Below are 23,632 nucleotides of genomic sequence, written 5' to 3'. Positions count from 1 at the left end.
TAAGGTTTAACATATCTCATTCCTTAATTTGGACTTATTTGGAATCCATATGAGAATGAAAGAAAGGACAGGGAGAAGACAGGGCACACATGAAGTGCACTGTAAATCACAGTCACGAGGTGTGACAGATGAAATAAAAGATCTAGCTGTGAATGAACTGTTCTGTTTCAGGTGCTCTGGGGAAATGTCCACTTGTGAGCTCTAATCAAGACACACAAGGAAAAAAGGATCAGCCGTACTTCATTCACCCTGCTTCTGTAGTGCAAGGACGGACACCGTTTTCTGTGGGGCAGCTGATACACAGCAGCTACGCATCCACGCATCGAAACCTCAGACAGGACTGGGATGGCTGAAGAAACCAATTAAAAGTTGTGTCCTTGACTGAAATCCTTGATGGAAGGTCTTGGAATTGGCTTAGTGAACGAGGAAGATAATCTACCTACTTCATCTTCTCATCTTCAGACAACGGTTAGCACCAGCCACTTCAGAAGAAAGCACGGGTGGACAGAATTGTAACTTTTCAAAGGTTAGTTCAGTTAGAAATAGTGATTAACTGTGGACAGAGTGCAAATCGCTCCAGTAAGCTAATGATGTTCTATATACTCCCTCAGGGGAGAAAACAACCTATTACAGCCCTTAATTTTGACTCAGCCTTTACCAAAGTTCACCTGACACATCACCATAGGGTGTAATTGAATACAATAGAACGAAGCAGCACAGCGAATGTTCAAAAACATTTCCATTATGTCATCCATTCAGCAATATTAAAACGAGACCATTTTCCTACCTGCTTGTATTCAGATTCTCTTCCAACCAGTACCTGCAGAACATAACCAACAGGATCTCCCTTCATGGGTGGGACCATTTCCCAGGTAATTTCACAGGCGTTTCCTCCCAACTGTGTCACTCGAGGGGCTACAATAAAATGAAATGTGTTAACATTTAATATACAAACTGCGTTGAAATCTTACTCATTTTACGTGTAGTGTGATATATACGAAAACATTTTAAAAAGAGAACTTCGGGACATCACAAGGGTTAGTAGCACATAGTCTGTACTGTATTTATGTGGCCAAAAAAATCAAATTACCATCACCACTGGATGAAAGAAGTAAAACTGCTAAGTCACTCAAAAGTCTCATGTATTTCAGGACAGCCTTGCCTGATTAAGCAGTTCAGGATTCTTGTGGTATTAAACAATAACAAACACTATCCACCAGAAAACTGGGTGAAATTTAGAGCTGATTAACAAGCTTCTAAGAAGTTTACTGTAGGACCCAGATCACTTCTGCAGAAGGACAGTAAGCTGTTAGAGCATCCCTCATCTGTCAGCTGTGCGAGCTGCTAGAAAGGGGGAGTGGACGTGATAGAAAACTTTGAACTTTTAAAATTCAATTGCAATGCTGTGCACTGATCTTTTCAAAGCAGAAGCCAAGGTGTGAATTACACTGGCACTAATAGAAGCAGTAATTTCGTGAAGTCCTGAGCAAACACCTGTACCAGTGGAGACGCCTGCATATTCCTCCCATGCTACACATCGTTGAAAGAGCGGAATAATAGAAAACATTTCATTCAGGAAAAATGAGGGAAGGGATGTGAGAATGGAAGCTAAATTATCTTCTGTATTAGAGATTAAGTCCAGCCTGGGAAGCAAAAGTACAAGCATAATTTTAAAGACTTGGACTGGTATCTAATTCTGAGCCTCACATTCAGATGATCAGACCTGCTACTTCTAGCCAGGCTTAGGGTAGCGCTTTCACTAGAACTCTAGAGAAATTAAATTTGTCAGCTGTTACAATGCTGCTGTCCTTGGGAGAGGACCCCTCACCAGCTGAAAGCCAAAAGATGCTGTACTATGCCTGACGGCAAGCTTGCAGGTGAGCTGAGCAGAGTACTAACAGAGGCAGCATGTTCATATGTACAACTAAGCATCTGCCACTGGAAGGCATTAAAACAACTGTGACAGCATCCAGGGTCCACCAACCTCTTGATCAGGCAGAGCAAGCAAGCGCATGATAAAAAAAAAAAAAAATGAAACCGGGAGAAACAACAGCACTAGCACTTAACCAAGTGGTTAATGTGTGCACGTGCAAGGACACGAGCTTGTTAAAGGCAATCTAGATTCCCAACCCTACAAAAACAGACAACAGGAGAGTGTATCAAAGAAACAAATGCTGCCGCATACATTACATGAATTTCAGACTAATTCGTTAGCACCCAAGGGGAACACATGAATCATACGCAGATCCAAATGTAATCAATATCCATTTGCTTCTCTCTGCACACCTGCCAGGGTTGAGAGACCAATAATAGACGCCTTCATCTCGGCTGACAGCAACATTCTCAATTATTTTCCCTCCTCCTTCCATCCCTCACCCCAATACACGTAGATTTTTGTCTGACACTTACAAAACACTGCTATTAACAATAATGCTATTTTAGGGTCGGCATCACTAAGTGAGTAATTAGGATACTTTACAGGAGAATAAACATATGCTTCTGATACATCAAAACCCGTACTAAGTTTATCACATACGCTCCTTTGTATTGCTCTGAACACAGAAGGGAATCAACACCATGATTTTGACTCAACAGATCTCTTTTCCCTATAGCATTACCTCCCCACAGCAGTGTTCACTTACACAGTTTTTCTTGTGCCCTTTTCTCTGTTACAGCCAGTGTTTTGTCATGTACCTGTGGTTCCAGCCCACACACGACCCAGTATTTGCACGGTATCTTAACCGCTTGATATTCAGTCGCGGGTATGAGTCATATTTACCAGAAACTAAATAGGCAGGCAGGGAGTTCAAAACAAAAAACCTAGGTGAGACCTGAATTTAATAAAACAGATTTCTATCCAACAAAATGAAAATGGGAGTACAGTGCATGCAGGCATCCCTGTCCCAGTTTTACCCACTTACTGCAACTAAGAGAAGCAACGGCAACACGGGCTCAGCATCCGCGAGCGACACGCGCCTGCGCCCAGGCACTCCGACAACTCGCGGATGCTAAAGCCGTGAGCACACCCTCCCTCCTACACTCACCTACGCCAGCCCTCTTCATCTGGCACGAGCTCCCTTCGCTTTGCTGGGTACCAGATCTTACAACTGCATAACGGAGCGAATCAGGATAATTCGCTGTTGGGTAAGTGTATTTACCCTTGAACCTTCCATCAAACACATACAGGTATCTTCTTCCAGAAAGAGCACTGAAGCAAATGCCAAAACCCAGGGGATATCCAGGCGGTAATGAAGGTGGGATTCTCGCATATGCTGATTTTAGCGTAGTGAAGCCAGTCTCTCAATGTTCTCTCTGCGTTTGAGCGTTGTTCTTCCTGGGGGTGATTCAGAGCAGCTAACCTAGGGACCAGGGAAATTACACCCTGGCAGCGTTCTCCCCTCTCTAAATCTTTGATTACAAACGGTGTCAAAATCACCACAGCCAGATTTTAAGCATAGCAGAGCAAATGAAACCTCTCTGAAAAACTAACAGTTGCTGTTTCTCACAGTAAGTGGTACTGCGTGACAAAGGAGTTTTAAGCACACAGGAAAAAAAAGGTGCATCTGATTTCAGCTCAGTTTATCGGACAGACAATATAGTGAATCCCCTGCCTTTGTAGTAGTTCTCCTTGGAAAGAAGAAGCAAAATTACTTAGGCCAAAATCTACACTCAGTAAAAGATGTTTCACTATAAAACTTCATTTAATTAGGCCTTTTGTTTTTCTAGTGGAACACATGCTAAGCGAGTTCTAAATCTAATGCTTTATATATGTGAAATATTGTAATTAATTTTATATATTAAAGGAAAAATAAACTCTGAAGTTGTATGCTGAACATCACCTACACTACTAAAAACAACATTAAACTTTACTAATGCTTAAGTTGGTATGTATACATATCTACTACAGCTGTTACATCCCTTATAGAAGCGCTGCGGTAATCCAGAGCAATCCCCTGGTAAACATTATTGTTAGCAGAAGCATTTCAACAGTTTATGTATAACAACAGGGGTTAGTATAACATTTACATTGTTTATATGAATTTTTTGGTGATAATTTAGGTTCCCACCGTAATGTAACTCCGCAATTCACAGAAATATACAAGCAGCACAAACTGATTTTTCACATTATTGCTCACTTATGTTAACCCTTACAAACTCACTGCATACTTACCAATTACTTAATTACATGTTACTTATGTATATGGAAAAAAAAAAATCTATTACATACCTTTGATTGCAGGTGGGACTGACTTAGTTGTGCAGAAGGTACATATTTCTGAGAAAGGTCCCTCCCCAGCATCATTGACCGCCTGTATTCTGAACGAGTAACAAGTGGATTCTGTCAGCCTTTGTATCTTGTATGTATGACTTGGTCCCCTATAAATCGGTATAAACCTGGAAACAATGAAAATGAGAACATGTAATTACACTGGAGTGGCACTGCCATTTCTGGCACAGAGAGCTTTGCAGAGCTGTTAAAGGCAAGTATAAAAATGGCATGTTATTAACGCACTAACAATGATTAGTAGGTTAGGGAAATCAGAAGTTCATTGTCCCTTTTGCAACTAATACTTACCTTGCAAAATGATTACGTGAATTATCAGGAAAAACATCTGTCAATGCATCCCCTGCCACCCAGTGATCAGGAGAGATTCAACCTGTGTTCTGCTACAATACACCAAGGGTGCTGCTGGTTTAGAAGTACGTTTAAAACAAGATTAATACTTTGAATCTCTTCTTGCTTAATTTGGACTTTATTCGCACATTAAGACCCAAAGACCACATCTTACACTCATCTGTGCCGTCTTAAGCCAGAGTAATTCTGTTTAAATCAGAACATATAGATTGCGTAATACATGTGTAATATATTTCATACTTCTCAGTTTTGAAGAGTTCACAGACTGAAGACAGCCAAACAGCAGAGACAGAAACAGATTCAGAGAAAACACGTGGTGGTCTAGGAACGAAAAGGCACGGGGGAAGCATGAGTATAGCGGGAGGGATATGGAAGATGGAAAAGGACGCCAGCTTAGGAGCTCTGGGGGACGCCCGTACTGACAGCTCTGCTAGAGAGCAGGCTGAGGAGAAGAAGAAAAAGACATGACACTATGGAAGTGACTTCCAAAATACTTCCACTGACAAGACCAAACATCAGCACACACAAACTTGTCCAACAATGTAATGCAGAACAAAATCATTGTCACTTAATCTTACCAAGACAAAAAAAAAAAAAAAAAGTACAGCTGCTAGAGAGAACCTGACTTCTATTTCCAATTGCTCTGTCAGATAAATGCTTTTCAGCAATAGTCATATGTTAGCCAGCAATTTCTACCTAAGATCCTGACCCCCTGGGTGCTGAGCGGAATGGGGATGAGGGTAAATAAATAGGAAGCACCCAGCATCTTGCATCAATCTGCTCAGCCTCCACTGGGGAACAAGGTCTTACTGGCAATAGTCCTGAATCTGGAGAACATAAAATTCACCGCACCGGATCACATAGTTTTTTTTATGATTTAGTACACTTATTCAAATATCTTAACCATTTCAGCAGATTTTAAATCACTGGAAAGCCAACAAAGAGATTTGGTTTTGAACTCCCTATCTAGGTGCTAGCTTTATCCTTTGACTTTGCATGAGATACACAGTATAACCAATTTGAGCATTTCAAAGAAACTGGGTCTGTCATTAGCTCTCAGGGGCAGAAATCAATTCATATTACATTATGATTGAAAACCACAGAAGTACAAACAGAGAGATCAAGAATCATCTGTAATAAAAAGAAATGTTCAGGTAATTTAAATTGCTGGAAATGTACTCTGAGAACTAATGTGATTGACTACCCCCGCTGAGTTTTAGTGAGCGCCTCACCTTGATTGGAAATCAAAGATCTGTGCCACAAGTTTTTAAGAGGTGATTTTAGAGCCAATTTCCAAAGAATTTTTTTTTGTTTTTCAACCTTATGCTTACACAGTTCTAAGGACTGCCTGCTAGCCCACATTTTTGAAGCTCACATAAGCAGCTATGGCACGTTCCGAAAGACTGCCACAGATGTGTTCTCATGGAACAAAATTTCTTGGGATTCACTGCATGATGAACAAAGCACACGTATTTAGGACAGCAATAAGACTGAAAAGACAAGACAACTCTGTCTCTCCCTCTCTACTGCTTGTAGCTCAATCAGACAGCTGGCTCAGAAACCACTGCAGTACTCACAGAAGTGCTGACACTTATCTCTGACCCCGATCCAAGGGCAACAGATAGCAAAAAAGATGCAATGCAGTATTATAGACTAATGCCCTCTTTGTAATCGTCCGTGGAGCTAGGTAAGCAAGGGAGGATAAACATACCTTACCAGCTACCACACAAGCATACCCACACCCCAGTTTGGGCTTACAGTACACTTGCTAGACATATTTAGAATCATAGAATAGAATCATGGAATAGTTTGAGTTGGAAAGGACCGTTAACAGTCATCTAGTCCAACACCCCTGCAATGGGCAGGAACATCTTCAACTCGACCAGGTTGCTCAGAGCCCCGTCCAACCTGACTTTGAATGTTTCCAGGGATGGGGCATCGACCACCTCTCTGGGCAACCTGTTCCAGTGTTTCACCACCCTCATCGTAAAACATTTCTTCCTTATATCTCATCTAAATCTACCCTCTTTTAGTTTAAAACCATTACCCCTTGTCCTATCGCTACAGGCCCTGCTAAAAAGTCTGTCCCCATCTTTCTCATAAGGCCCCTTTAAGTCCCAAAAGGCTGCAATAAGGTCTCCCTGGAGCCTTCTCTTCTCCAGGCTGAGCCACCCAACTCTCTCAGCCTCTCTTCATAGGATAGGTGTTCCAACCCTCTGACCATTTTCGTGCCCCTCCTCTGGACCCACTCCAACAGGTCCATGTCTGTCCTGCGCCAAGGACCCCAGAGCTGGACGCAGAACTGCAGGGGGGTCTCACCAGAGCGGAGCAGAGGGGCAGAATCCCCTCCCTCGACCTGCTGGCCGCAATTCTTCTCATGCAGCCCAGGTTACTGTTGGCCTTCTGGGCTGCGAGTGCACATTGCTGGCTCATGTCCAGCTTTTCACCCACCAGCACCCCCAAGTCCTTCTCCGCAGAGCTGCTCCCAATCCCTTCATCCCCCAGCCTGTATTGATACTGACGGTTGCCCCGACCCGGGTGCAGGACCTCGCACTTGGCCTCATAGAACCTCATGAGGTTCACAAGGGCCCACCTCTCGAGCTTGTCCAGGTCCCTCTGGATGCCATCCCGTCCCTCAGGAGCATCAACCACAGCACTCAGCTTGGTGTTGTCTGCAAACTTGCTGAGGGTGCACTCGATCCCACTGCCTATGTCACTGATGAAGATGTTAAACAGCGCTGGTCCCAATACGGACCCCTGAGGGACACCACTTGTCACCGATCTCCAGCTGGACATTGAGCTGTTGACCACTACCCTCTGGATGTGACCGTCCCACCACATCCTCATCCACCGAACAGTCCACCCATCAAATTCATATCTCTCCAATTCAGAGAGAAGGGTGTTGTGGGGGACCATTTATATAGCAAATACCAGTGACTTAGTCCTGAAGTGCCCTTTCACCTTCTGAATATGATTAAGGTTTCACAACACTGAACAAGTGATCTGGCAAAACACTTGAGTTCCTCCTGTCTTTTGGGAACTGGACTAATAATGCCATTTGGTTTCCATCTCCACCCCTTTTCACTTCTCCATCTCAAAAAAAATCTGTAATGAAAGCAAAAACCATTACAGAAAAGCTTGCATTCATGTTCAATACGCAAGATTGTAATGGAAACACACTTCTGAGATTCAACCATGTTTGAAGAAAGAGGCCTTCCCATTCTGGAAGCACAAAGGCTGATTACTAAGTCAATAAAATTCAGTTGTTGTTAGGCTTTACTATGACAATAATGCTTTGTAATTGTGTTTGAAGATGCAGATCATGATGTAAGAAACATAAGGAAGATGAAACATTTTAACTTCAAAATACCAGTGATTTTTTGTTAATAATGAAGTGTTTTGCTCACATCTAAAGCAGGTACTTCGTAGTCCTCGAGAATTACTTCTGTTATTTTTAAGAATAGTGCAGTTATTTTACATAGATGGCTACAGACTTGGAGCAATATATCCTACAATCTTTTTTCAGTCTCCCAGGCCTTCTGCTGAAGGATCGCAGTGAACTTGAAGTTGAATCAATCAGCGTGATTACACGTTGCTACTGTAATGGCTGCATACATTAAAAATCGTCTAAAGTAAGATAATTTGTTCATATTATTGCAAGTTCATTCTTTAAATCTTACTTTAAAAGCACATTTAAATGTGAGCTCCATATATCTTTGCCTTCTTGGCAAGCCTGACATTGTCCACTGTGCCCTGTGTCCTGCCCACGTGTCCAGGCCCTGTTCCGTACTTTTTCTTAAAAACAAGCCAGCTTTGAGCTTGTTTGCAAGGACTTCATCACTTACTCATTTAAAAGTTGACTTAATCTGCATATGGAAAAGCTCCCATGCTCTCTATCTCCTTCACAGCTTCTTCCAGCCTCTACTCAGTTCTCCCTCTGAACACGGACAATGAGTTTTCCTTCTCGGATGCTGTGGGATGCCATAAGCATGGTCATTAACAAAGCACAGCCATCAAAAATCTTTCTGGCTTTTCAGGGTGAGAGCTGAACTACACTGGGGAGGTGGAGTTTTTTTCTACATCCCACTTATCTAACGGAGCTTTACATCATTCATAAATTGAATGTGCTAAGTCCCAGTCGCTAGGCTGGAGCTGAGGGATGGGCCCACGATTGAACACGAATGAAATACTGCAGCTTGACAAACTGCCACTTCTTGTCCCTTCAATCAAATGGATACACCTTTAGCTGCAATGTTGAAAAAGTGTTTACACTTTGATTTATTTCATCACTCTTCCAAGACAGACAAAACCAAACCACAAAACATGCTCAAGTGTCTTAGCCAAGATGTGTTCATTCTCTAACCTCTACCTGCTTTCACATAATTCCCTGAGGTGTGCTAAATAAGCACCAAGAAATTTTCAATTCTCAGAGATTTGCCCAGTTGAATTTAAAAGACAGTAGGGTACATACCTTAAACCGGTACCCTGTCTTTGAAAAAAGACTACCTCTGTGGGTTAATAGCGTTCTTAACACAGTTGCATTATTATTTCTTTTGAAGTTTTCACCATCCACAAGTAAATCTGCATTATTCAAATTTAATGTGCTGCAGCGTTGTCTCTCCTCTCCACTAAATTAACAGCAGAAACTGAAAAGAAAGCAACTTTCTCCAGGGATGGAGACACTCCCCAGAGGCTACTTCCCTCTCTTCTCACTCGAGCAATCCCAGTTCTCCCCTTCCCAAACATTCTCATGTCAGTCACGGATTATTAATTTACCTACACACAATGGAGGGGAGAGAACACAGTGTCCTAGAATGATTGTTTGGGAGACACCACTGCTGTTAGTTTTTCATCAATACCTTTTTATTCTCAGTGAAGATCTTCTTGGAAATGTTTTACATGTTGCAGCTATTTTGTTTCCTCCACTTTAGTCACTTCCAGTCAAGCAGAGGAATATGAATGTACTTGCTCTACCCCTGCTCATTAGTTCTCAGCACATTTTAATCAGCAGGTTCCCTTTCAAACTCTCGGGTTTTGTTTATATTTTAGTAACCCGTTTGTCCTTACAACAATTTAATTTGAAAGAAAATCTGCTGTACAGCACTAAAGACAGCAATCTTGAACCAAGGTACAAAGGCTGAAATAGCCATCTGACTGATTCTGTTACTGCCTCCCAGAAAAACATGGTCATCTGCCACAAATTTGGCTAGAGAGAAATCATTAATACAGCACTGGTCTGACCTGGCGACCTGAGGCTTCATTCAGCATACGTGGGTAACTGCATAATTAGAAACTAAAGTACATGAATTTCACAAACCAACAGCTCTTTTAACATTATTATCGCAACATCCCTGTTATGTGCATAATTATAGCCCCTACCTACTTTCTTAGACTATTCCTCTATTTTGTTTAAAGAACATTATCAAACACTCACTGACTTAGGTGATTTTCTCTCCCCACCAGCAGCTCCCTGTATTACGAGGTGGCACCAAGGGAAGCAAAGCTTCAAAACAGAAACATCTGGTTCAGAGATACAGGAGTAAAGTCAATGCACAATTTTTTTCATTTCTTCTGTATTTTAAAATGTTCAGCTCAAAGAGAAGAGCTTGACATCTGCAGCATCCCTCATCCCCACATCCATCAGTGCTCCTGTAACCAGTACCAGGCTGACCCAATCTTTTCAGCTTTGAGACACCTTTCCAAGCCACTCTTTGGCATCTCCCTTTGCAGGTAGGTACCGAGGGAAGGCAAACACCTGGGCAGGGGTTCCCAAAAGAGTTTTGTGCTCCCACAACCTCCCCCAACCCTGACTTCCAGTCCTAACATGAGGTGTGGACCAGACAGGATGTCTTGGTGCCTCCGGATGAAGATCTACTTTCTAGAAGACACCTTTTCGAAAGCTTATCATGTATTCTTGCTCATAATACGTTTAGAAACCAACCTCCACAATGCACTGTCAATATATTTTTTGTTTACAGGCATAATAAGTAATAACAACAAGCCCCACTGAAGGAGGCAACTTTTCCTTCCTCATACTTAGAAAAGCAAAACTAAGCAAAGAGAGGAAAAAGGCAGGAAGACAAGTGATAACAGTCAAATAGGAAGAATTTTGTTTTCTTCGCATAATTACCTAGCACATCTGCAGGCTAGACAAAGAGTACTTGCAGCCAAAAATTGATTTTTAGCTTGCTTCTACTAGATCATCTTTCATCTGCTGATGGATTTGAGCACGTAATCCGTATTTACCACAGATAGTCACTTGTCAGATGTCTGGAATTATTGAAAATGGAGATGCCTTAACCTACCGAAGCTCCCCCATAGTAAGAAAAATTACTGTTTTGGAAGGAGCTTCTGGGTACATTCAGGAGGAATGGAAGACAGATCAGCAAAGTGCCTGACAGCTGATTCCTGTGCGCAGCCACATCAGGGGCCAAGGAACAGATAGGAAGGACAATACTGAGCACAACTTAGTGTGAATTAACAGTGTTTGAATGAAAGATCTGGGAGAAATTAAGGAAAGCATCCAATGGCCTGTTGAAACTATACAGTCAGGGAGAACTAGATTACTAGGCAGCTACCAATACCATGGCTTGCAATGGCAATGTGTTAATAATTAACAGTAGATATGAATAAGAGTGGGCTTAAAGCTAAAACCAAGAGAACAAAACACAGTTCAGCAATAGCAAACTAATGCTCTGACAGCCCTATGCATTTTTATCTTCCTCATGCAGCACTACAATCCACCATCCTAGTGTAGCAGCAGCTAACAGTGTCTATGAACCTTAAAATGAAACTCATTCAGCACATCGTGTTCGCAACTATTTACTGACATGACAGTCTCAGTAATATGTTTTGGCAAAGCTCGCTAAGGAAGCCAAGCATAGTCTCTAGTTTACCAACTTCACTTGGAACCTATAGAAGTGCTCTTGGAAAACTGGCCAACGTGATCCCGCTGCTCTGAGCTGAACCCCATTACCCCTTTAGATATTAAACAGTCATTACTCCGATTAAGGCGTTATTTTTCTTATGAAGTTGTTAGAGATGTGCAGAAAATAGCTTTTATTACAGTGACAATCTTTGGTCCAGATGCTGCTCTTATTTATGATCTGCCACCTGGAATATTTAGTTACACCCATGAAGTGTGAAGCACCGGCAGATGTACACTGATCAAAATAGAAGAGAAAATTGGTCCACTGTGTTTCTATGTAGTTAACTACTAAATTTCCCACCAAACCAGGGATTCTTTGAAAATACTTACGGAACAGCATCTAATTCTGTGTCTCAGTAGACTCCTAATAGCTGAAACATCTCGTCTCAAACATTTAACACAGTATTCTCACACTTTGTCGCAAAAGACGACGCACACACAGTGAACTCATATATCTACTAAAAATGTTTTACTCCTATTTCTAGGAACAAAGCTGAAATGCATTAAACAAGTTAAGCTTTTTATACTTCCTCTTCAGTTCTTCCTCCTCTTTTTCATCTGCACAGCACTTACTGCAAAGCCCCAAGTATCTGACCAGAACCCTCTTAACAGAAATATCAGTACTGTCAATAGCAACACTCATCTACACCATGCAATAATATGAAGCGAAGACAGACTACCTGAAAGACTTTTCTTGAATGTTAACTTTCTATTTAGCCAGGCTTGCAGAGTAAACTGTAGCATGCCATAATGTCTTTGCGCTCATTCTTAATTTCCTTTCATCATTGTTTTACCCAATATGAAAATGATTTTTCCTGCAGGTTTTTGCAAGGATATGTTAATGTATCTGATTTTATATTTTAATAGAATTTCACAAGCCACTAGGCCTGAAACATATCAGTAATTGCTGCTAAAATGGGTGTAAATCGTCTTGATCAAATCATGAGCGTAAACAATTTTTTAATTAGGCTGCTTGAAACTCGCAGTAACCAGATAATGATTATGCTAGTCATCAGGAAAAGGCAGCATGTTTAGCAATTTATCTCCCTGTGTTTCTCTTCTACCTTCCTTCAAGTTAATGCAGAGCAAACATAGGTGTCGAGGTTCATACATATGACCGCTTCCTAACACAGAGGTGTACTTGACGCTAACCGTTCCGCAAAGACTGCTGCTTAGACCAAACCATCAGATACAATATTCCACCTCTACAGCCAGGGAAACTGCCCTGGACACTGCGACAGACGGTCTCCATTTCGTTTGTGCATTCTCTGCTGTTTGTTATACTTCTTCAAGGAGTAACTAGGTCACAGAAAACTGGGATAGAAAAAAGGGAAAACGATTTCTTCTGCTATATACAACTTCAGCATGTGTGGGGAGAAAAGGTTTCCAGCACCACCAGGTGAAGAGAACAGAAGAGTGGGAGAATCACTGGAACAGCTAGGAGCTTCATAAAACTGAACCTTTCTGCAGAAAAAACGAGCCCATCCGCATCTCTGCCCTGGCTTTACTATTTACTGTTCAAATCACGTTTTCATTTTCCTTGGAAACCACCTCCCGACAAGTGTGTTTTGGTTCATCTCACCTTGGGAAAATATTGGCATAGATTTTTATAATATACTTTTCTCTCCTTCTTATAGGCTTTCTGTAAAGAGTGAAATAGCTTAGCACACAATTGAAAAAGACAGTACTACCAGGAGCATCACTAACATCTGGGTCAGCAGGCACTCAAACAGATGAGACAATACATCTCCCTCGGATACCGGGAAAAACTCTCGCGCGTGCCCTGTTCATAGCCAGGCTCCAAAGGCTCTGTTCCCAACCTACCGAACGGGAGCGAGGAAAGACAACCCGACCTACTGAAAGGCGACTGAGAGTCTGCCAAGCATACAGCTCGATGTCCTCTGCTGCCTGCACCGTGATAACAGGCACTTCTGGGACGAGGAATGCGAGGGGTGATGCCTCCCGAAATAAATATTCACCTCACGGTGGTGATGTAATTTGGTTACAAATGTTATTCCTTCCTTGGAGTTGCTAGAAATTTCTAGGACTATGCTGATGTGTGGCTACGGCCTTTGGGACATTCATATCCTAACCAGAAAAACAGTGTGTGCACAATGACTGTGCCCAATTAGTATTTATCGTCGTTAGGCAAGTTCTATTTCGTGATCAATTTTTCATTTATATTGAAGAATAATATCTCCTTAAATGGCATACAGGTACAGTTTAGCAAAGTATTTTAAAACAGTTTAATACTCACATAAATAATCTTTCACATGATATGAAAAGGAAATACTACTACTGTTTACCCAGCGATACGGGGTCATAACTCATTTATTCAGTAAATAACCGTAACAAAAGCAATTACAGTTTAGCATGCCAGTAAACACCATCTCTTACAATTCACTTACAAAAGCAGGCTTACTAAGAATTGTCAATGGTATTTTTAAATAATATCTTTAGGTTGCTTCTTAGCCAACCTTACCAATGATTCTCCCTTAAAATATAATTATACATATTTTTATTTGGATTCTGTATATATAGAAAAATCACAGAATTCATCTCAACTGCAACATACATTCATCTAAGAAACACAAGCAACTGATAAATGACCCACAAATAACGTACTTGCTAATTCTCTCTTTCAGACTGGATATTGTAAGCATTTTAAGACACTAAGAGGTATAATTAGTTGTAGGAACAACTAAAGACTAATTACCAGTATAGGGGGGGGAAAAAAAAAAATCAAAAGCATTACTATAATTAGGTTCATTTGTTTCACTTGGAGAGGAAAAATCCACAGTATTCCGGAAAACAGTGCAACTTGATTAACATGATTTTCTTGAAATCACTAGTTAGGATATGAAGTCACAACTGATAGTTTATTGAAAAAAGAAAGAAATTTTATAATCCTCTCTACATATAGGTCAGCTACCCTCAACAAACTTTCCCATGTACTGTGCTTTCTAGAAACAGATTTTTCTTCATTTCCACTTAATGCTACACATAATTGAAAGGACAAGAGATGCTAATTTGATCTTCCCAAATGTCACACACTGAAGAGCAAATAAGAGCTAAAGCAGGTACATTTCTGATGTGCACACCTTCTCAAGACCCTACATTAATCAGTGTCAGGAGATTTCCAAGTATTTTGTTTCACAGGTCTTGCAATCAATGAAACATTTAGTCTCCAACAACAGGCCTGTTATACCTCATTACAGCATGGAAAATTTAAAAACAATTCTTAATGACTAGGATGCATTCAGGAGCACTGGCTAACTATCACTGCATAAAACCAGAGCTCAATCTTTACAAGAAGGCCATTAAAGCTATCAGGGTCAGAATTTGACTTAATGACAATTCCCTTTTTTTAAAAGAATTTGCTCATCTTTGTATTTCTGTTTGTGAAACTGCTTCAACAGCATTTTAAAGCTAACTCCTATTTTAAACCTCATCAGTAAGCCATGTTGCAGTAAGCAAACTGCACGCTCAGATTCACTGAAGAGGGGAAAATTGTAATACTGCGTTGAAGGATTTCAATATAAAGCTGTTAAAAGTCATTTCAGATGTCTCGGGGAATACAGTAACAATTATCTCCTGAAAGACTAAAGATATGACAGAGGTCAATTTTGAGTTATCCACGTTTACACCACAGCCTCTTCCCCTGCATCAGGTGCTATCTCTTCTCTCAACAGCGGGGACACGGTGGAACCTTCCTACAACCCTTTCAAACCATACATGACTCCAAAACATCCTTCTAGATCATTTATTTGGTGTCATTTTTTTGGTGTCACCTAGAGAGGCGGACGATGCCCCAAGCTTGTCAGTGCTTAAGAGGCATATGGGCAACACCCTTAATAACATGTTTTAGCTTTTGGTCAGCCCTGAATTGGTCAAGCAGTTGGACTAGATGATCATTGTAGGTCCCCTCCAACTCAAATACTCTATTCTATTTAATTATTCCATTAGCTGTCCACAATTTACCTTCCTGTTAAAGCACTGCGCAATTAAAGAGGCCAGCGACGCTCAAAGAACCATATTCCAATATTTTTCACAATCGTACACGAGTGAGTAACCCCTCTCTCACGATGGGGTTTATTTTATGGGAATGACCGAACAAAGGACTCCCACCTCTGTAACTAACTGCTGTTTCTACCAGTTCATGGGTGGGCTGTCATTCTCTGTTCGTTAGGAATGATAGCTCTCCTGAACGTACAGAACTCCGCCGCTGTATCCTTTCAGTTATATCTCTCATTGTGATCGATGCACACAATGGGGAGCAAAAAGGGACTGTCAGATAGGGAACAAATAAATAAATCTTACTGCCACGGCCTGCCAGCTCCAACTGTTCTCAAACACAGCACGGGGCAACAGACAACAGTGCACCCATTCTGTTCCTCTGCGGTGCCCACGCTGGTATGCACTTCATCAGCCAGAGGGCTCATTTTAGGTATTTTCTGTACTAATGCTACAAGTCCAACCACCGAAGGAAGCCATTTCATGCAAGGACTCCGTTCAAGCAGGAGGAGACAGTGCAGCGTAGATGAGTAGTTCCTCTGCTTCTTTGGGAGCTCATGCAGACTATAAGCCAAATTCAAAGCTAAGAAGGCCTAGCAGAGAAACAAGTTCAAATTCCTCCTAATTAACAGCTGTTAAGAGACCATTTGCAGTGGGAAAAGTTTGTGCAAAAGCACAGGATTCTGCTAAAGCCTTGTGCAAAAGCAAAGGGGAAAAAGCTTTCCTTCTGTGCTGCCAGGTAACATAACGTATTTTATTCTTACAAGGAAACTTACTATTTTCTCCGACATAAAAAGAGGTTTAAAACAATTTATAGTTCTTCACCATCCTACCTGCAGTGCTACGTGAAAGCAAACAAAAGAAGCCTGCTGGATGTTTCTTTAGAGCTGGCTCGATCACATGCTGCTGCAGGTGATGGGCTCCTGCCAAGCATCATTGCACTCTGAAGAAACTGTTTTTATCAGTCAGACTTTCAAATGGGCATTTATATTCATTGGACACCTCTCAGTATTAGTACAGGGGAGCATGTACCCTCTCTGCATCAGTACAGTTGAGATACCGGGTGGTATTTAGGCATTATTCATGGTGGTTTTATTACTTACAATTAGAGCTTTTGGGCCAGACCCTCGGCTGGCATAAACTCAGCACAGCTCTATTTAAATTAAAGGAATCATGCTCATTTACACCAAATTATGATCTGTGCTGAAGGTCTCTAAGGATTATCTACTTGATACATCAGTTATTTTACCTAATTAAACCAGTTGAGAGTGCTTCTTAGTAAATTATGAGCCATCTATGATATTTATTCATTGAAGAGCTCAGCCTCTTAGGCACTACTCACATATTGTCTTTCTTCCCTTCCCTTCCCTTTTTTTACTGAATATATCTCATTACAACTTTGGAGCTACATTATCCGATCTTCCCATACAAAGTTTGCATGGGAAAATACTTTTTGCTGAGCACTGACTGCTTAATGTTCAGTTTTGTGTTTCTTGCACACCAAAAGCTCTCATGGCTTTGAAGAAAATTTTAGGGAACTGAAACATGGTGGATGAGCTCTTCCGCATCCTTATTTCATAATTATTGTGTAGCTACCAAGCTGATGCTAAGCTCATATTTTCTAATGCTCCAAAATATTACAGCTGTAAAATCTGGAACATCATGTTGCCCAAAAAACCTTGTTCTGCTTGGTTTTGCCTTTCCTAGACCTCTGCTTTTGTAACCATTTATTTTATTAATATACACAGCACATTGGGTGCAGTATCTTTGTTTTGTATATTCCAAAGAGTAAAGCACTATGACCACGAAAATTGGCATTAACTTTGAGTGGCAGAGGTGCCAGTGTTTTGCTAAAATTTCAACAGTATAGCACTGATTTCAGTTGTTCTATATAATAACTTTAACAGCTGCCATGGTTTAAGCCCAGCCGGTAACTAAGCACCACGCAGCCACTCAACTCACTCCCCCTGCCCCCAGTGAGATGGGGAGAGAATCAGAGGGAAAAAAAAAAGTAAAACTCATGGGTTGAGATAAGAACAGTTTAATAGGACAGGAAGGAAAAAACAAATAATGATAATGATAACAATAATAAAATAATAATAAAAGGATTGGAATATATGAAACAAGTGATGCACAGCGCAGTTGCTCACCGCTCGCTGACTGATGCCCAGTTAGTTCCCGAGGGCCAGCTCCCGCCAGTTCATATACTGGGCATGACGTCACACGGTATGGAATACCCATTTGGCCAGTTTGGGTCAGCTGCCCTGGCTGTGCCCCCTCCCAAGTTCTTGTGCCCCTCCAGCCTTCCTGCTGGCTGGGCATGAGAAGCTGAAAAATCCTTGACTTTAGACTAAACACTACTCAGCAACAACTGAAAAACATCAGTGTGTTATCATCATTCTTCTCATACTGAACCCAAAACAGAGCACTATACCAGCTACTAGAAAGAAAATTAACTCTGTCCCAGCTGAAACCAGGACAACAGCTTTGTTATGTAATTTGCTCAGTTAGACTACAGGCACAGAATCCCTATTAAAACAATATTTTGTGTATATTTGTAGGTATGAAATAATGAGGAAACCAACATTTTCTTACTGTGATTCACAACTGCATTATGATGAACCAGAATTCATTTTTATTAACCCAAGGAAAAGATTCATATCTCTTACCTTTTATTTCTGTCTTCTAACTGCAAGATGTAGACCATGTCATCGGTAGTGTGAAGCTTGGAACTGCTGTCTCCCCATTTCAGCTTCAGGCTCTGAGGACCTGCTGCAGCACACTCTAATCGAGGAGGTAAGGGTGGTAATGGCCTGGTTTTTGCTTTAATAAAGTGGCTAAATGGTCCAGCTCCAATTTCATTGACAGCCTGGATCCTGATCCTAAAAAGAACAGCAAAAAGGTAAATGTTAAGTAAAGTGCTTTCACGAGGTTCTTGGTATAAAAAAAAAAAATCTCAAGAGACAAAACAGCCTTCCAGACCTCACTGCTCTGTCACTAACACAGTGCCCGCTCCCAGCTACCAGTGCTTTGCTTTGGCAAAATGAAAGGCTCTGTAAACACAACAAGTATTATAAACCGATTTATATTGTAAGAGCTGCAGTGAAGATACCAAGAAATGCAGTAAGGCTGAGGGAGGGAAGATTTGGGTAAGCAATCTCAGAACCTGACGGCAGTCCCTTTAACCACATAAGCAAGGGACAGCAGCACAGATACAAGTGCAACCTGGAAAACATGAGCTGTGTAACTACGAATAAATAAAACGCAGAAGCGTGTTGTGGTTGTTTAACAAAGGTCATGGACTAATTTAGGTGAAATCATTAAGTGAAAGCATTGGCGTCACTGCCATGAAACCCATCTCCGTGTTGGTAAGTATCTCCAAAGAGCAGTATTATTTCAGGGTGTGCAGCATCTCACAAAGCACACTTTAAGTACATGAAACTCTACTGGGAAGAGCCAACTGAGAAGGTTAAATCCACAAACCTTCCACATATCTTACACAAACTGTGGAATATTAACCGTCAGTGAACTATCTATTAGATCAAATAAAAGTTGGACTCAAGTCACTCTCACAAGATGTACAAAAGCTCTTGAGCTATTTGAATCAGATTAAGGACATTTAGAAGAAGAGAAAAGCAGACCACCTACCTAGTCACAGAAGTTTTAATTTGGAAATATTCTTAAGACTGAGCTAGTCTCCTGAAGTCTATTTCTTAAGATAATGACTCCTGGCTTCTGCTTTGTCACTTTCTCTTACCTGTCTGCACCTCAGTTTAATAATTTGCACAATGAAGAACTGCTTACAGGAATGAGTGAAGAGTCGTAGTCTTTTACCATGGTAACATCAACAACATCATCATAACAGAAATGTGAAATATGAGTTTTGAAAGAGCTTTGAGGACTGCGTAAAATAGAAATATTGGTACAGACGAGCCTAAAAGGTTTCAAGAGTTTGTTAAATCAAACTGAAAAGAAGAGAAAACAGTATGGGCAAACTAATTAGATTTTTTAGACAGTTCAGTTTAGATAGCTGGACTGATGCCATTTACTTTGGAAATCCTATGCACAGCAGCGTAGTATTTTCTCATGGGAAAAGAATCTCTACAAGAAATGTTGCTTCTTCTCAAAACTATCAGCCACCAAGAAGCCAGAAGTCCCTAGGGAAGGTGGTAGGGGGAGAAGGGAGAAGAGCAGAACCTGGTATATCCCTACGACTGCCTGCTTCAGAGAAAGCAGAAGATAAATGGAACTGTCTCTGGTTGGCATAGCTACTTATTTTGATTGAAGTACACAAAGTGATATAGGTTCATATAAACAACATATGAAAACTTACTTTGCTTTGAACATCAAATTTTCAGCTCTACCATTAGAAAAAGATTAGAGTTAAAGGGATAGGGAAAAACCCTCCAGAGAACAATATTCCCCCTTAAAAAAAAAACCAACAAAACAAAACCACCAAACCACATTTTCTGCAATTTCAAGAATAAAACTGGTTAAATGATTAATAAACATATTGCAAAATAATAGAGCCTTATCTTCTCATTAGGCAGCTGAAGTAATTGTACACTGTAAGGATGTACTGCATTTAATGTGTGGTTAAAACCTTTGCTTGTTGACCTAGCCATTAACAAGGGTAAAGTATTGCTTGGTGTGGAGCTGCATTTTCCTTTTAACCTTCCTTTTAGTTTCAGGAAATGCATCCTGACCACCTTACAACACCACACAACGGTGATTTCATCCTCTTCCTCCCAAAGGGTGGATGGTATGGAGAAAGATCTAGCGGGAGCCTCCTCTTCAACTGCTGCATACAAGCATTTGACATAGAAAGAACAAAAGGCTTCTGTAGTATCTTAAGAAGTGTAATTAATATAGGCATTGATCTTACTTCATATTATGTTATTGGTTTGCTTCAGATTGAGGAGTCATTACATTAATATTTAATGGTCTTTCTAGTAAAAAAAAAAAGTGAACACTGCCTGAATTTTCACTGGATTCTGGCAAGTTATCTGTTAGCATATGCACATAAACAGTAACAGCTACATTACAAAATGCTACTACTTTTTTGTAGATTGCTTACAGCAACACGCTCGAGAGTACATAGCCTTTTTTTTGGTTTTATTTTGTATTATTCAAAGTCCCGTTAACAACAAAGCCTCACCTGTCCTCAAGCATCATAACTTTAACTTCATTTCCAAATGGCAGCTACCACAGTTGAAAACCAGCAGTGATTGAAACGAATCTCTCTCAAGTACCACATCGCATTTCTTAAGCCGAAGCTGATAGGTGTGCTTTTTAGATATGTGCATGAACATACATCCGCATTTACTTGTCTTCCCTTTGCTGGGTAATTATTTGCACAAGGTAAAAATGTGTCCCTTCCCTCATTTGTTGTTGCTTTCATCTGCTGCATGGTGTTCTTGCTCCCCCCTTCTGACTTCAGAGCACAGTAAGACTGATGGAAACTCTTATGCCTTAAAATAGACACAGGCATCTTTCCAGATGAACGATGATACTGGGAAAGCAAGAATTGATTTATTTGACTCTAACATGGCTGGATGTGGCTACCCTGTTTCTGCTGATTACAGCACCATAAAACTCCTTCTAAATTGCCACCATCATTCCCAGGTCCTGAGCTTTGTCAGACAAGCACAAACAACTAGTTTTGGTTTTCTGCGCACACAGCAGCGTAACCTAGACGCAGCTCTCGCCTCCCACCGAACCAACACTGAGCGTCTCCTCAATGGATATTAGGCCTTGGAAATGTCCACAGGGAAGGGGAGAAGGAAGAAGGGAAGAAGAAAGGGGAGAAAGGAGGACTGTCCGGAGGAGGAGGAGGGAGAACACCTTGTACTGCAGCATCTTTGCTCCAGCTCAGGTGCTTTCTCATGTCCCTGTCCCGGTCTGTGACACTCGAGCTCCTCCAGCGGCTGGGTGGCACAGCCACAGCAGATAAGGTAACTTCCACGATTAAGTGGAAACCAATTGCTGTTTACAGAACTGATACTGGGAAAAATCAACACTCCATTTTTGTGTAAGAGTAGTATATAGACATGTAGAAATATTTGCAATAAAACCACTTCCTGAATTCCTTTCAACTTATTCACTAATGTTTTCTAAGTTAAAACACCCCAAATACCGTCTTGGAAAGGTGGTTTTAAAAGCTGACAATCACAATTTGAAAGTAAGTTTCTTGAAAATGTAAAGCTTACATTTAGAGATAGTACCTAATTCTGCAGACCCTGGACCAGTAATATTTGTATTCATTCTCACATTTTCCCACTGCATCTTTTAAACATTTAGAAAAAAAATATATCAGACTAGGCATATTTAGAAACCATTAAAAGATCTTTAACAGACCACTCTATCTTGTAATATTCTCGACCCAGGAAAATAAACACACTAAACGGGATGCTATTTTCAGATTGGTCACAAAATCCTTTGTATAGTATTCCAACAAACTGAAAAATCACTTTTGAATTTATCTTAGAGTCTGACATGAGAAGAGTTTGATGCACTAGTTCCCATAAGTGGAATGCCACCCGTTGCAATACACGCGCCTGTGGAAACCTGTGGGAGTTAAAATGCCACGGACTTCAAAAGGGAGGAGAAGCAGCGTGCTCCACCAGCAGCAGCAGCCGAAACGTAAGGGATAGCAATCATACACAGCCCCCACAACAAGCCGGCCCCACAGATCCGCACTCAGACTGCATTCTTCTGAGGCTGGAACAAGACTTAGTTTTATACTCTCAAGCATAGATTTTGCTTTATAACCCACTTAAGCATTGCTAACTTAAGCATCCATGTTCATTCTTCTCTCTTCATCTTGGAAGATCTTTTCCTTGATACAGTTTAGAAATTTAAAATGTCTAGAAGCTTTATTCCTAAACCAAATTAAAATTAAGGGTTGCTATTAAAATTTAATAAGGCTACTATGTGTTTCAGAAGAAAATAAGCATTCTTAAAAATCGGAAGCTGTTTTGCAGTGAAGTATCTCAACAGCACAGCACAATTAACTATGGAAAGCGTTGAGCGAAGCTTGGGAACAGAGTGTAACAGAAAATTGGAATTTCTATTACTGTTAAATACTTCTTTATTGCCGAATATTTATTAACTCACTTCTAGTTACATCAGTTCACAGAAAACCAGTCCAAGTATTATTACCCTATAATCAGAGCTCCCAGAGCTTCATGGCTATGTCAATAAAACAGAAAGACTGCAGAACTCTCAGATATATTTCTGCAGCTCCTCACCAGCAATGGCTGCATAGCGCTTTTGCGAGGCACCTGCTTTTTGGAACAGGAGTGCTGGTCTGTGCCTGACACTGGAGAAGTCCTCTTAAAACGCAGCCCTACGCTGGCCATTAGCAGCATGGCAGAGGCGCGCCCCAGTTTCTCCTGCCTTGAACGCCTTTTGGGATGCAAATCCTTCTTGTGGCATGCTGGCTGGATTTGCTACTAAGATACAGACCCCATCAAACTTTTCAGCTTCAAGGCCATCTCCGCAGAGAGCCTGGAGTTTGCTCGGTGTATACCGGAGTTGCTCGTGTATGGCCATTCCCACACAGGAGCTGGAAGCAGCAGAGCAATGCCAGACCTAAGCTAACAAGTCCAACGGGGTGGACGCACGTAGAGATGCTGTTAGAATCACACCGCTGTGCAAAACAATGTTCCTTTCCCATTTTGGACTTGGTGGACTCCTAATAACCAAGATTTGCTTTCAATTTTGGGTTCCCACAAACAAAAACATTGACAGTGAAACTCCAATGCAACTAAAACATGTAAGAGCTTTGCTGATTTACTTCAAATTCTGCTGAAACTTTGGCAAGAGAGTTCAGGGTCTCAAACTCAGTAGCATTTGGGTTGTTCAGTCTAGGAAAAACAAGGCCTGGAAGAAAACATGTTCACTGCTTTTAAACACAGTAGGGAATAAACACTTGAGAGAGAGAAGAGCTAGTTGAGTTAAACAAAGCTGACGTGAAAAGAAAACCCACTGGTGAAAAACAGACCGAGATCAGTGATGTCCTGAAACACTCTTCTGATTGTAACAGGGAGGGC

The 23,632-nt window shown here is 41.0% G+C and overlaps 1 protein-coding gene across 1 annotated transcript in view; it reads right to left on the bottom strand.

The window, feature by feature from the left end:
* The window catches only part of FNDC3B (fibronectin type III domain containing 3B), a 168,784-nt gene that overhangs the window by 10,807 nt on the left and 134,345 nt on the right, over positions 1-23,632 (bottom strand). The window contains exons 22-24 of the mRNA XM_010572900.1: positions 18,248-18,460; positions 4,229-4,395; positions 788-915 (exon numbers count right to left, since the gene is read on the bottom strand). Coding sequence (XP_010571202.1) covers positions 788-915; positions 4,229-4,395; positions 18,248-18,460 — 508 coding nt within the window. The remainder of the gene's footprint in view (positions 1-787; positions 916-4,228; positions 4,396-18,247; positions 18,461-23,632) is intronic.

This window comes from Haliaeetus leucocephalus, unplaced genomic scaffold (assembly GCF_000737465.1).
Source record: "Haliaeetus leucocephalus isolate CR32 unplaced genomic scaffold, Haliaeetus_leucocephalus-4.0 Scaffold362, whole genome shotgun sequence".
Taxonomy (NCBI): Eukaryota; Metazoa; Chordata; class Aves; order Accipitriformes; family Accipitridae; genus Haliaeetus; species Haliaeetus leucocephalus.
The sequence above is the reverse complement of the archived record's forward strand: the minus strand, read 5'-3'. Positions and strand labels throughout refer to the sequence as shown.